The following is a 15,812-nucleotide window of genomic DNA, read 5'->3' on the forward strand; positions in this document are numbered from 1 at the left end:
CATGCAAGAGTTACTGAAAATGAGTATTCCTCATGGTTGCTAGTAAATACCCACTTCCTCATTCCAATGGACATCAAAAGTCTGCTTATAAATAGGTTTATAAAAAAAAAAAACCTATGCTTTTTAAGGTTTGGTTCAACACATCATTTTTGGAAGCCCATTCCACATTATGGGTGCTAACTAAAAAAAAAAATCCTTTCTTCCTGGTAGAGTCCCAATCAGCTCTAGAGTCGTGAGGCATAATGATTCTAAGTAATATGGAATGGTCATAGAGCTCTAACCTGCTTGTTCATAATACACCTGGTGAGCAATAAAGTATTTTGAATTTTATGGTAATAGGCAGCCAGTGGTAATGTTTGAAAAGGAGTGATATCAGATTCTCACATTCCTCAACAAACTTTCTTGATTGTAAATTTTTATTCAAAATTCCAAATTTTAACCCAGATAAACATACAAAATTGTAAAACCAAACATCCATATTAATATATATTAGCACGGTAGTAACGGAATTTTGCAAGGACTTGCTACAGGGAGACCCAGATTTTGCCCACATGGATTTTCGCATTGTAAGGGTTCATTGAAGTCAGATCAGCAGAGAGTTAGATTTCCAAGGAATACTGTAGCCTGTTTCACTGATTTTGGCACCAAGGAAAGATTCTATTGAAAGCTTGTCGGCAACGAGAGGTGGCATGGAAAGACTTAAAGGTCATGGTGTTTCAGGACTTAGCATGGACTATGCTACAGAATCGGTGTTCCTTCCATCAGGTGACCATGCTTCTTCGTGCTAAGGGATATAAATATCACTGGTTATTTCCTTTTCCACTGTGGACAGCAAGTCTAGGAGAGTGAAATCACCTGCTGAAGCTTGGGGAGCCTTAAAGGATCTTGGATGTAATAACATTCCAGTTACTTCTGCAGCTTCCCCAGCGGGTGGAACAACGGTGCTTCTGAAACCTCGGCGAGATTTGGCCTGGCAGCAGGTGGTGAACACATGCAAGAAAGGACTGAAATCGGCCAGTTGATCAGTTTTGTTTCTTGCCTTATGTATTTCTAATGGATATACAGACAAACAAAAAGATCTCGCAATCTCAAGAGCGCACAGAAAACGGAGATGATGTCTTGGAACTAAATAGATGCTGTTCCAATAATTTCAAAGATTTGGTTTTCTTATGTAGGAGTACTTGGGGATGGAAACTGTTCAAACTTATGTTCAAGAAGTGAGGGATTAGGTTAGGGGGGGTCTTTCTAAGATTGGTTGGTTTTAGATGGGGGTGGGATTCTATTGGGGAATTTGTGTATTATATAGAGGGGGGTTGGTGGGGCACTGAGGATGGATTATTGGGATTTGACATCAGACCCGTCGTGATCTCTGATCAGCTCTCCCAATGAGAAAGTAAGGAGGTGTAAAACAGCTTGTTCTATTGGGGGGGGGGGGGGGGGGGGGAAGGTGAAGGGAGATGGGGGGGGGGGGGAGAGCTTTGAGGGGGTCAGTTTCAGGTGACTCAAACCAGGACATCTTTTCCATGGTCTTGGTTTGATTATCAGTCACAGATTACGGTGAGACCATGGAATGTTAATGGCCGTAACAATGCTGGAAAACATAATCCTCAAATGGCATGTGGTATTTTGCATCTTTGGGCTCCTGATACCTGTTTGTTGCAGCATTGCCAGTATGGGACAGTTTTGGCTCATAAATATGAGGGAAGGACAAAGGTTGGGTGGTATTGCAATCCTTTTTTGTAGGGGATTCCGTTTTGATATAAGGGGCCAATATAGACCCCCAGGGCCACTGGCAGTTAAGGGATATTAGGGGTGGTTCGTCACCCTTGTTTACATTTATGCCCCCAATTCCAGTTGGGCTCATTTTTTTTCAGGAGCTATAATCTCCTTTGGGGGACTTTATGCAAGGTGAATTGATAGTGGGAGGGGATTTTAATGTTGCCTCTGATGCGAGGTTAGACCATTCCAAGGGGGGAGGGGGGTTGAGAACATAGCTGAGTCCACCGCAAGGCCTTATTACAACTGTTGAGGTCTTGGGAATTGGTTGACAGCTGGAGGGTACGGCATGGATCCCAGAAGAATTTTACCTTTTGTTCTCATTCTAATGATACTTACACTTATATAGACTCCATGGGTCCATCGGGATATGTGGGAAACTATTAAGGGGGCGGGGGTGGACATATTTAGTACCGGTTTGGGTGAGTGTTTTGGGACTGGGGTGTCCTAGAAGCAAGGGATTTTGGCATCTTAAGTCTCTCCTGGGGGATGCACGGATCTGTGAAGAGGTACGATCTATCGCCCAATTCTTAGATTTTAATGATACTGGTATAGTCAGTGATGGGGTTTTGTGGAATTCTCTAAAGGTGGTGATTAGAGGGAAGTTATCAAATGGAGTGCAAGGAGGAAATGAGAGAGAGCTTGCACGGTCCTTAAAGTTGCATACAAAGCTTCTGGAGGTAGAACAGCAGCATAAGAGAACACATGACTCAGTTGTTGTTGGAACTGCGTACACTTGGGGGAGCTGGGGAAAATACAAATTTGCAGAAGCTCCATCAACATTTTTTTTTGAATATAGCAATAAAGCTAGTTCTCTCATGGCTCTATCTACGGGGTTGTCGGGTAATTCAGGAGGTACAGAGGATATGCGGTGCTGGGGGTGGTATGTATCGCACGGGTGCAGACATCAAAAGGAGATTTAGAGAATATTTATGTAGGCCTTTATGCCCAGAAAGAGAGTAGATTACTCCTGGGCTAATAGACACCTACTTTCAGTCTCACCCGCTCTCCACGTTAACCCCTACACATAGAGCTCAATTGGAGGAACCCATTACACTGGGGACATGATGGGTGGGGTCAAGAACCTTATTTCTGGTAAATCTCCTGGGTTATATGGTTTTTCTAGTGCTTTCTATAAATCTTTTGCTGGTGAAGTGGGTCTTTTTCTGGTGAGGGTGGCAATGGCGGTGATGGAGGGACATCCTGTCCCCTTTCTATGTGGGAGGTCATGATCTCGGTGGTGTTGAAGCCGGGGAAAGACTATTTGATTTCTTTACTAAATTTAGATGTGAAACTCATACCAAGATTTTGGCTGATCGGTTGGCACAGGTCCTCCCTGGGTTGATTCTTGCTGACCAATCTGGCTTTATTTGTAAACGACAGATGGGCGATAGTGTCCGTAGGATGTTACATTTGATGTATGGAGTTCAGCAGTCCCTGGATAAGGTGGTAGTGTTGGCTACAGACGCAGAAAAGGCCTTTGATAGAGTCCGCTGGGCTTTCTTATTGGGGGGGGGGGGGGGGGGGGGGTCTTGGAAAAGATGAGGTTTGGTCCACACGTTTGTACTTGGGTATGTTCCCTTTATGCAAACCCAGTGACCCTGGTTAGAGTTAATGGTTCTTACTCTGATACTTTACCTGTGCAGCGGGGTACGAGACAGGGTTGTCCCCTGTTCCCTCTCTTTGCTTTGTTGATTGAACTGTTGGCTATTGGTATTCGGGAAAATAATGATGTGCAGGGGCTACCAGTTCTCAAAAACATAAGTTGGCACTCTTTGTGGATGATATTTTGTTTAACGTACGCAATCCCGGGCGGACATTGCCAGTTCTCCTTGAACTGAAGGATTATGGTACTGTAGCAGGTTTTAAGGTTAATATGGATAAATCCAAGATGTTAGGCTTAAATACGTTACCGCAAGAGGAGCAGTTTTTACAGCAGACTTTCCCGCTCCATTTTGTTCATTCATCTGCCTGTTACTTTGGGATTATGCTTCCTTGAGATCTGACCCATTATTCTCCATTAATTATCTGAAATTGGCAAGGGAAATTAGGGGGATTTGAATTGTTGGAAAGGGACTGTGGTTATTGTAGTGGGGGCGTATTTCTGTGTTGAAAATGAATGTCCTACAGTGGTTACTCTTATTTCAAACATTACCTGTTGCACTCCCGAGGAGGTTTTTGGACTGTGTTGCAACTTTTTTTTCTTTTGCTTGGGGGGTGGGGGGGGGAGGGGGGGTTAGCATCATGTACAGCTCAAACTACTCTTTGGAGTAGTTTGGCTCAAGGAGGCCTTGCTATGCCTAATGTGCCACTGGTACTACTGGGGGGGGGGAGGGGCACAAATGCGTATTCCTTAGATTGGAAGATCGGGGAAGATAACCAGCCACTCTTGTGGAGTGTCAAACGCCTAGCCACCCGCCTGGGTCTACCCCGCGGTCACTTAGAGGGTCTATCCCCAGAACAGCTCAGGTCCGCCTGCACCTTCCGCTCGTGCTCTACACTAGCACCCTCCTCCTACTGTCTGGGTCACAACGTCTCTGGGCGAGTCTCCTCTCAAATTTATCCCCAGTGATTTCTAGGTTACTGGTGCCACACTCCGTGGTCCCACGGTTCCCAGAAAGCACTCACAGACCCAACACACACCACAACAGGATTCTTTCAGTTCAGACAGGCAGAGGCAATAAACAACTTACTTATTGTCTTTAAAAATTGAACAATGTACAAAAAATGTACAATTAGCACAATAACAGGTAACTGAAATATGGATCAATTATAACACTAACTAAACATTTGTTTACTTCCTAGGAAGTACCTGGGGAGATCAGAACATATAACTGTTCCCCAGTTATCAAATATAACTTTATTTTTTTTACATGACTTCAGCAGATAGCTCTTTTCTCCCGGGCTGAAACGGAATAAACAGCCAGTACAATTGAAATGAAAAAAAAAAAAAAAAAACTCCTGGGCCAAATCAGAGCCCAGTCAACAACAACATTTGAAAAAAAAAAAAAAAAAAAACCTGGTTATATCACTTGGGCCTTTCCTTAACTGTTAACTAAGGAAACAACTTAAACATAACGTGCCAATCTGCTGGCCAAACTAGAGAAATGCACTTCAGATTTAATAAATACCTGAAATGAATTGCTTATCTATTTTCTTCTAATTACTTTATATTTTCTGTACTTTAATTGCAATGATATTCTGTACTTCTAATTCCGGAATTGGCGATCGCCACTACGGCATAATGCAAGCTACATTGAGCCTGCAAAGAGGTGGGATATAAATGCAGAAAAATAAAGACAAGATTTAATAAAGGCAATTTTACATGCTTAAAACACACTGTTCTGTCACATGGAGCAAGCTTTTTGTCCCTCTTTGCCTTTGAAACATATTTTATGGCTTTCTTCCTCCACACGGGAGAAGCAAGCCTGCTACCCAATCCCTTTTCTAAGCATTTATTGGGATTTGGGGAGACTTGGCAGTGCTGGGGGAATAGAGCATAGGTTTTGACTTTCGGTTGCTATCCGCTGGGAACCTACCTTTGGTAGTGGTCAGTATAGGGGGGTGTCTCAACAATAGGAAATGGCTGGAGTGGTAAGATTTCAGGATTTGTTTGTGAGGGGAGCAGCCTTATTATATGATCCTCTCTGTGAGACTCGGGTAATTAAGGGGAATTTTTTTTCTTTACTTACAACTTAAGACATTTTTTTTCTCTGCCAGGGATGGTTGCATTCTAATCCGGTGGGAGGAGAGCATTTGGAGAACTTATGGGTTGTGTTGTGGAGAATTCCACATCCCCTATCTGTTTAATTTTAAGTCTAAATGGGAGTGGGATGTGGGGATTCATATTGGGGATGACAGCTGGGACCACATCTTTAAGGAAGTGACTCTGACCTCTATACGTGTTTTTGTTTTTTTTTTTTTGTTACATTTGTACCCTGCGCTTCCCACTCACGGCAGGCTCAAAATACCTATAAAGTGTTCTCGATGGTATCTCCTTCCCGCTTGCATTCTATCTATCCAATGGTCTCAGACTCAGTGTTGGGCACTGTGGGAGTGAGGAGTACTTTTTATTCATAAATGGTTGTCCTGTGATCCTATACAGAAACTTTGGTGGGAACTGGGGGCGGGCATTGACAATAGTCCTAGGTAAGGTCTTTACACTCTCTCTCCTCATCATTGTTTATTGGGTTTTGGAAACTCGGAGGGGTTATGGTGGCAACAAAAGATTCAGTGTTTGGGTCTGGCTGCTGTATGTTGTCTTATTGCGCTCATTGGAAGAAATGTTTGGTCCCTACTATACAGGATTGGCATTTGAAGGGTCTGTTTTAGTTGAAATGGAGCACCTTGCACATGGAGAAAGGGCTATTTGATCGACAACCCACTGCTGGCTGAGAAGTTTGTCCTGGGTAGTAGAATTTTTTTTTTTTTTTTTTTTTTTTTTTGGGGGGGGGGGGGGGTAGGGTTGGGAATGCTGAGGACATAAGTTGAAGGAACAGCTACACATGTTCTGTATTTGGTTTTAATTGAGGGGAGGGAGTTACATGGGAAAGGGAGAGGGGGAATTCATTAAGTTCATGGAATGTTTAGCCTTGGGGCTTTGTATACATATTCTTGATGTATTATGTTTTTTGGTTTGCTTTCTCTTTAATGAATAAAGATTTAAAGTGGAAAAAATAATATTAAAAAACCCCCACCAAAATAGTAGCATAGCATATAACTAGAAATCTTAGGAGACTTCAGTTTATATGTTCCCACTCCATTAGCAACAAGAAATTACCAATAATAAGGTGCAGGCAGCAGTCCAGCAGCGAGATGGGGGCTATCCAGTCTTTTTGCATGAAGTGTCACGTTTGATTATCTCCCAGTTGGTGTGAAGTTGTATGTGTATACTCTATGCAAAGAGCTCCTAGCACTCGGGGAACAGGTCCAATCTCTGGAGGCTAGAATAACAGACCCTGGAGGAGCTGAGGCAGACAGATGTCCCACCTCCAGTCTGGCAACTTCTGTGCTGCCATGAAGGAGAAAGGTCTCTTGAAGGGAGAGCATCACTGTGGAGAGGCAGGAAGTGATCCTGTAGCCAGGCCCTGCCCTCCAGGGGATGCAACATCCTCTCGCATTGAGGATGTCTCCTGGAGCTCTACCCAGGAGTGAAGGGTTACGACTGCTTTGTAGTTGGAGATTCGATCATTGGGAATGTAGATAGCTGAGTGGCTGGTGGATGTGAGCAATGCTTAGTCACTTCCCTTCCTGGTGTGAAGGTGGGTGGACCTGGATAAGATTTTAGTCAGTGCTGGGGAGGAGCCTACTGTCTTTTTGTTAGGTGGGTACCAATGACTTAGGAAAATGTTGGAGGGAGGATCTGGAAGCCAAATTTAGGCTCTTAGGTAGAAAGCTGAAATCCAGAACCTCCTGGATAGCATTTCAGAAGTGCTCCCCATTCCATGGCAGGGCCCAAGAGATAAGCAGAGCTCTGGAGTCTCAATGCGTGGATGAGACAATGATGGAGGAAGGTTTTAGATTTGTTAGGAACTTGGGCAACATTCTAGGGAAGGGGGAAGCCTAAGTATCTTTCAAAGATATCACCTTAACGGAAAGATATGGCATCCCGATAGCAAGGTTGCTGTAGAGACCATAGTAGACCAGGTGGTCTTTTAAATAAAAAGTAGACAAATTTTCAAGATTACCAATTCGCTGTCAATTGCTGAGCAAGATGTAAATAGGAACAAACATAGTTTGAAATGTCTAGATGTAAATGCCAGAAGCCTAAGAAATAAGAGTTAAAATATATTGCACTAAATTGAAAGATAGATATAATAGGCATCTCTGAGACTACTAGAAAGAGGATAACCAGTGGGACAGTGTCATACCAGGGTACAAATTATATACCAGTGATAGGGTGGATCAAATTGTTGAGGGCCTTGAATAGACTAAAAATTTTGCAGGACACAAAACACATCTTGGAATCCCTGTGGATAGAAATTCCATGTGTAAAGGGGAGAAAGGATAGTGATAGGACTGCACTGCCGTTCACCTGTCCAGGATGAACAGATATAGAAATATCAGAAATTAGGGAGGCTAACAAACTGGGCAACACAATAATGGGTGATTTCTGTTACCCCGATATTGACTAGATCACTTTGGAGCATGCCAGGAAGGTAAATTCCTTGATGAAATCAAGGATTGCTTATGTAGCAGCTGGTTCAGGAAGAGGGGGAACAACTGTAAAGCGCATGATCTGGTGCAGGAGGTAATGGGTCTGGGGCTGCTTGACAATAGTGATCATAACATGATCAGATTCGATGTAAGCTGTGGCGTAAGTACACACAGGAAATCCAATGTGTTAGCATTTAACTTTCAAAAAGGAGGCCATGATAAATGAGTAACAGTTTAAAAAAAAAAAAAAACTTAGAGGAGCAGCTGCAAAGGTGAAAAATTTGCATCGGGCGGTGGATGCTGTTCAAAAATACCATTCTGGAAGCCCAGGCCAGATATATTCCATGTATTAAAAAAAGGAGGCAGAACGGGCAAATGACAAAGGCATGATTAAAAATGAGGTGAAGGAAACTAGTAGAGTTAAAGAAAATCCTTCAGAAAATGGAAGAAGGATCCGACTGAAAATAATAGGGAATGGCAAGCAAATGCAAAGCACTTATAAGGAAGGCAAAGAGGGACTCTGAAAAGAAGATTGTGTTGGTGGTTAATCTTTGTCTCCGGCTGTGTGTGTGTATATAGATTAGTCCCAGGAATAATGAGAAAGCAGCAGTAGAAACAGTTGGAGCTGAACAACGTTTTTGTTCATACAACAGTTAATTATTTTCAGTGGAAATTAAATCTGTTGGCTGCCTGCTATTTGAATATTCCATCACTTTCTTTATTGCTACCAAGCATGACATATTTAGGGCATATGCCATAAACATAGATATAGATCTTACATGCACATGGTATTGCTTGTTAACCCAAATGCAAAATCTAAGGGTGGCTAAACAATTTGGTATAAACTGTGTTTATGACTTGGTTTGCTTTGTACTGCTTGGGTTCCTACAGATCTGTACATCTGCTGTATTTTTTGGTGTTGCAATGGAATTTACAATAAAGAATATTGTATGTTTGTAAATTGGTTGCTAAATTCTCTATTTCTGTGGATAACACTCTCCTCATTCCTGTCTCATCAGCTAGTAACCTGGGGTCATCTTCGACTCCTCCCCCTTTTTTTCCTCCTTCTGCACATATTCAGAAGACTGCTAAGACCCTGTCATTCTTTCGCTATAATATCACCAAATTGCCCTTTCCTTTCTGAGCACAACTACCAGAACCCTCATCCCGCTCTTATCACCTCTCGCTTAGACTATTGCATCTTGCTTCTCACAGGTCTCCCACTTGGCCATCTCTCTCCTCTTCAATCTGTTCAAAATTCTGCTGCACAACTAATATTCCACCAGTGTCGTTATGCTCATATTAGCCCTCTCCTCAAGTCACTTCACTGGCTTCCTATCTGTTTCCGCTTACAGTTCAAACTCCTCATATTGACCTATAAGTGCATTCACTCTGCAGCTCCTCAGTACCTCTCCACTCTCATCTCTCCCTACATTCCTCCCCAGGAACTCTGTTCTCTGGGTAAATCTCTCTTATCTGCACCCTTCTCCTCCACCGTTAACTCCAGACTCCATTCCTTTTATCTTGCTGTACCATATGCCTGGAATAGACTTCCTGAGCCGGTACGTCAAGCTCCATCTCTGGCCGTCTTCATATCTAAGCTAAAAGCCCACCTTTTTGATGCTGCTTTTAACTCCGAACCCTTATTTTATCATCACTTTAATTAATTTGTTACATTTGTACCCACATTTTTCCACCTATTTATAAGTCCCTTATCTCTTGTTTGTCGTTTGTCTGTCCTAATTAGATTGTAAGGTCTGTCGAACAGGGACTCTCCATGTTCAAGTGTACAGCGCTGCGTACGTCTAGTAGCGCTTTAGAAATTAGTAGTTTGTACCAATAAAATACATAATGTTACGTACATATATATTTGGGGGGGGGGGGGAGAACGTGTTAAACATTTACCAGCACACCACTGCCTGTACTAGTCTGTAAGAGCAGTACTTGTTATCGGCTGTGCTGTGTTGTTTTCTATGATATCACTTGCTGGGCACTTTAATAGCGAGTTCGTCTGTATTAGCAGGATCATCAAGCTTACTTGGTGCTATTTTAACTTCTAATTTTGTATTGGCATCCTATAACATGCTTGGAGTGGCCTAGTGGTTAGGGTGGTGAACTCTGGTCCTGGGGAACTGAGTTCGATTCCCACTTTAGGTACAGGCAGCTCCTTGTGACTCTGGGCAAGTCACTTAACCCGCCATTGCCCCAGGTACAAATTAAGTACCTGTATATGTAAGCTGCATTGAGCCTGCCATGAGTGGGAAAGCGTGGGGTACAAATGTAACAAAAAAAAATAGATACTATTGGAGATTCTACATGGAATGTTGCTACTATTGGAGATTCTACATGGAATGTTGCTATTCCACTAGCGAATGTAGAAGGCTGCGCAGGCTTCTGCTTCTGTGAGTGAGCCTGCGCGACGTCTGCAAGGGCCGACTTCTAGTGGAATAGCAACATTCCATAGAATCTCAAATAGTAGCAACAGTGTAGGAGTGGCCTAGTGGTTAGGGTGGTGAACTCTGGTCCTGGGGAACTGAGTTCGATTCCCACTTTAGGTACAGGCAGCTCCTTGTGACTCTGGGCAAGTCACTTAACCCTCCATTGCCCCAGGTACAAATTAAGTACCTGTATATGTAAGCTGCATTGAGCCTGCCATGAGTGGGAAAGCGCTGGGGTACAAATGTAACACAAAAAAAAAAAAATCTGCTGTGACTACACTAGCCAGAGATGTTTTTGTTTTCTTCAGACACACGGTGAGGTGGAGCGGCGCATAGTCTCCCAGTTGCTGACTCTTATGGACGGCTTGAAGCAGAGAGCACATGTGATTGTCATGGCTGCTACCAACAGACCTAACAGCATTGACCCGGCACTTCGGCGATTTGGTAAGATACACTCTGTCTAAGAAATACTTAATTTCTTATTGGGGAAATTGAGGACTGCTTTGAAAACTAGAGTTGCCTTCCCCACTCCTATGTGACAAGAAAATTGAATTCCCCTTCACCATGTCTGAAACCTTGATACAAAGAGCTTTGACTATGTTGCTCTCTTTAGGCCGTTTCGACAGAGAGGTAGATATTGGTATTCCTGATGCTACAGGACGTTTGGAAATCCTCCAGATTCACACCAAGAACATGAAGCTGTCGGATGATGTTGATCTGGAGCAGGTTGGTACATTGTGCGCTAGTATCTAATCTGGGAGTTGAAGATGGATCGTTTGGAAAAGGCAAGGTGTTGAAATAGTTGTTTTAACACATTTCCACTACGCTGAAATTGATTTGTCTTGCAAATAAGAGGAGGCTTTGTAAAATTCATTGTAAGGGTTATATACTACTGACCACAGTAGCTGGGAGCAAACTACATGGAGGTGCATTGAAAGAAAGTCAGTCTCTGGATTGTTCATTAGCTTCATTTTTCTCTACCAGCACCACTTAGTGTACCACATGGCCATGGCCCTGAATCTCCCACTTGGCTATGCTTTGGAGGGCAACCAAAATCGGGGGTTTTGGTTTCAGCTGAAACCGAAATCTGTGGCCAGAATTTGCTGCTTCGTTTTGGCCAAAGCCGAAACTACCAGGCTGCCCTCCCACCACCCAAAGACCCTCCCTGGGCCTACCTTTAGAAGCCCTGGTGGTCTAGTGGCCTCTTGAGGGCAGGAGCGATTCCCAGTCACTTCTGCCCATGCCACACTGCAGTCAAAATGGCTGCCGCAACTTCCCATGGCAGCTTTGTGGTAGCTATTTTGAGATTGGAATCGGCATGGGCAGGAGCAATCCCCAGTTGCTCCTGCCCATGCCGCTTCCAGTCTCAAAATGGTTGCCATGATGTCTCACATCAGTCTTGAGGCTGTTGCAGGAAGTCGCAGCAGCCATTTTAACTGCAAAGCTGACATGGGGGAGGGGGGGGGTTGCTCTTGCCCTGAAGAGGTCATTAGGGGAGGGCCTTTGGGGGGGGGGGGGCTTTGGTTTCAGCCGAAAATGTACTGTCATTTTTGGCCAAATCTGGATTTTGGACAGCTTTTGGCACCAAAACTGAAATTCGGTCGGCTTCTATTATGCTTAGTGTGGCGTCTTAGTACGTGTTCCATTTCTTTCCAGACCAGATAAGTGTTCATCATTACATTTGTTTCCCTAGCAAATGAGCTGTCCGCATTCTTTTTCTTCTCAGTATAATTTCTTGTTGTTTTCCCCCCCAGGTAGCTAACGAGACCCATGGCCATGTGGGTGCTGACCTGGCAGCACTTTGTTCTGAGGCTGCACTTCAAGCCATCAGGAAGAAGATGGATCTAATTGATCTGGAAGATGAAACCATAGATGCAGAAGTGATGAACTCATTAGCTGTGACGATGGACGACTTCAGGGTAATCTTAACTGCCTTTGTCATTCTTCCAACCAGAGGCATAGCCATGGAGGTCTGGGCACCCCAAGGTCTGCTGGTTTGGCTGGTGGGGGTCCCCATGCCTTGACTGCAAAAGCTTTCTTGCGGCTATATTTGCAGCCGCGCTGCCTGCCCTGCTTTCCCCCTCCCCTGTACGCATTCATGTTTTCACAAACACACACACACACATACACTTTGGTCTCATGCCCCCTCCCAAATCGAAGTTTGGCTATGCCTCTGCTTCCAACAGTCCCTTTTTATATGGTAACTCAGAGTGCTAATTTAACATGGTTGCTTCTATTGACAGTGGGCTCTGAGCCAGAGTAACCCATCAGCATTACGTGAAACTGTAGTAGAAGTGCCTCAGGTCACCTGGGAAGATATTGGTGGCCTTGAAGACGTGAAGAGAGAGCTGCAGGAGCTTGTACAGGTAAAGGATAAGATATTACTGCTTGCATGAATGAGTGTTGGAGCAGCATTTGAAAAAGTCATTATGTAAAGACTGAACCAGGAAGGCAGAGGTGGGGTATAAAACCCTTTGTCTCAGGTTCTGAGCCACTCTTTCACCCTGAATTGCTAGTTTGGTCTTGCTTCTATTAAGCCGATTTGCATGTAAAAAGCTCACAGTTTAGACATGAAGATAAGACTAACTCATTGCAGATGAGAGAAGGGACATTGGCATATCTATAACATTCCCTGTACTTGTGTGCATTAACTGAGGACCATCTTAATTTCACACTCATGTACCGCCAACTTTTGGTCAGCAAGGTTATACAGTAAAGGACTCTGATCTGATGGTACCAACATTAGCTTTTCTTTAGAAAAGAAATAGTTACAGTTGGGAGGAAATAAGTGTAGTTGGCAAATGTAGCTCTTACCCAAAGAGAAGGCTTGTATCCTGAAGTGAGCACTTCTGAGAGTGTCCATTGTGTGTACAAAGTGAACATGTCACTTCTTTTTATGCAGGATGCCACTCAAACCTTTAGTGCAGTTGTGAGAGTGGTGAGAGGGCCCTGTACACAGATTTTTGTGTAGATGAGGTAAAAGCACTGCCTGATTTACACGCATCCCACGTTGCGGTTACTGTAGAGGGTTTTTGAAACTTACTGGGCTTTTTCTCTCTGCAGTACCCTGTGGAGCATCCAGACAAGTTCCTGAAGTTTGGAATGACTCCTTCCAAAGGTGTACTGTTCTATGGTCCACCTGGTTGTGGCAAGACTTTGTTGGCCAAAGCCATCGCCAATGAGTGCCAGGCCAATTTCATCTCCATCAAGGGACCCGAGCTGCTTACCATGTGGTTTGAGAGTCTGAAGCGAACGTCAGGGAGATCTTTGATAAGGTAAGATGCTTCAGGGCTTCTTCCATTTTCTGATAAGTTGCAGAAACTTATAAGCACTTTAGAGAGCAGCAGTGTCAGGCCAACATTATCATTTCAAGTTGTATGCTGTTGCTCCCAAATATGAAGAAGAAATGTCCTAAATTAAGAACATAAGACCATAAGAGTAGCCATACTGGGTCAAACCAGTGGTCCATCTAGCCCAATATCCTGTTTCCAAACAGTGGCCAAGCCAGGTCACAAGTACCTGGCAGAAACCCAAATCGTGGCAACACTCCATACTACAAATCCCAGGGCAAGTAGTTGCTTCCCCATGTCTGCCTCAATAGCAGACTATATGGCCTTTTCCTACGGGAATTTGCCCAAACTTTAAAAAAAAAAAAAAAAAACCCAGATACGCTAACCGCTGTTACCACATCCTCGGCAAAGAGTCCCAGAGCTTAACTATTTGTTGAGTGAAAAAAAATTTCCTCCTATTTGTTTTAGATGTATTTCCATGTAACTTTGAGTGTACCCTAATCTTTGTACTTTTGGAACAAGTGAAATATCAATTTACTTCTACCTATTCTACACCACTCAGGATTTTATAGACCTCAATCATATCTTCCCTCATTTGTCTCTTTTCCAAGCTGAAGAGCCCTAACCTTTATCCTTTCCTCTTATGAGAGGAGTTCCATCCCCTTTGTCATATACCAAGTTTGGGGTAGTTGAATTCAGAAGTAAAGATGTTTTTCTGGAAGAACGGGTACCTGAGGGGAGCACAGTTTTCTGCATTAAGTGGTTTGCAGAGTAGATCAGTGGCTATGGGTTAATGGGGTTTGTGTCCAGATTTTGTCGGTATGTTGCAGTTTGATCCTTTTACCAAGCTGAGGATTTGGTGCTGCAGGATTATTTACATAATTGAAATGTTTTTTTTTTTTTTTTTTTTTAAAGAGGTTAGTAACCTAGGAATAACATAGTAAATGTGGCAGATAAAGACCTGCACAGGCCATCCGGTCTGTATCTGGCACGATGTTCAAACTTTGTGATTAAACACTGGCATACTATATCCCTGCCAGTTTGGGGGGGCAGAGTCTATAGAAGTCTGCCCGACATGGTTCTTCCCAACTACTGGATTTGTGTTCAAAGCCTAGTCTAGCCTTGTTCCTGATTTCTTTGCCATTTGCAGGACCCAGATCATAGAAACGTTGGTCTGGCTTCCCAATCTCTGGTGCTGTCTTCAAAGCTCACTCGAATAATGTGGACATTCCAGTTTTGCTTTAACTGGATACCATTTTTTTTTTTTGGGGGGGGGGGCTTCATCAACTTGAGCAGGAGAAAAGAGCAGCTGGTTTCAGGGTGGAAACTGATGTAAACTGCTGCTGCTTTTATTGTGGATGTAATATGGTGTAATTTTTCTAATGAACTAAGCTACTTTAATTCTAAACTTTACCATGACACCCCACCTTCTCCCCTTTACTCATAGGGTTGGATGTATTTAAGCCTGACAGACTAAAGGTTATACAGTGATACAGATGTGCATTTTAAAATCTTGTTTATCATATTCAAGGTCTGGGGTTTTAAAACTATTTGCCTCCCCAGTGTAAGTCCTGTTGAGGCTTGCTTAATGTGTATATATACATGTGGGTACAAACAATTTTGTCTCAGATTTCTGCAAGCGGACAGTGGTTCCTCTGAGGAAAGAAGGAGTTGTGCATCAGTTTCATAAATTTTTTGATGTGTATGCTGTGTACGTCTAGTAGCGCTTAGAAATGATTAGTAGTTATTAAAATATTTTATCTACAGTTCAAGCCTTTCTGCAGTTTACATTCGTATTGTTTCATGGTGTATGAAATGGTGCATAATATATTTTTTTAAAAGCTGTTTACTGGAAAACTTGAAAAATGATTTAAATGTAACTGAGGCTTATGCAGCTGGGGTCAGAGAGCTCTTGGGGACCAACTTTGTCCCTATGTCATTCTCTAGGGTGGCTCCTTGGATGTGCATACAGATCTAGCTTGGTTCTTGCAGAAAGTTCAGCATTTCATATTCATTAGTCATTGATTCCACAGTGGGATCTATTTGGTTTTGGAAGTGCTGATAGCCCCCTTCCCCATCCCCTTTGAGCCCTTGAAGCCTATCGCATAAAAGGATCTGTCCCTCAGTGTCCATCTGATCAGCTCATATTTTC

At 43.3% G+C, this 15,812-nt stretch overlaps 1 protein-coding gene across 1 annotated transcript in view; it reads left to right on the forward strand.

The window, feature by feature from the left end:
* VCP (valosin containing protein) overlaps positions 1-15,812 on the forward strand; it is a 115,118-nt gene that overhangs the window by 54,777 nt on the left and 44,529 nt on the right. The window contains exons 9-12 of the mRNA XM_030192827.1: positions 10,679-10,814; positions 10,984-11,096; positions 12,125-12,289; positions 12,614-12,736. Coding sequence (XP_030048687.1) covers positions 10,679-10,814; positions 10,984-11,096; positions 12,125-12,289; positions 12,614-12,736 — 537 coding nt within the window. The remainder of the gene's footprint in view (positions 1-10,678; positions 10,815-10,983; positions 11,097-12,124; positions 12,290-12,613; positions 12,737-15,812) is intronic.

The sequence above is a fragment of the Microcaecilia unicolor genome, chromosome 2, assembly GCF_901765095.1.
Source record: "Microcaecilia unicolor chromosome 2, aMicUni1.1, whole genome shotgun sequence".
NCBI classification, from domain to species: Eukaryota; Metazoa; Chordata; class Amphibia; order Gymnophiona; family Siphonopidae; genus Microcaecilia; species Microcaecilia unicolor.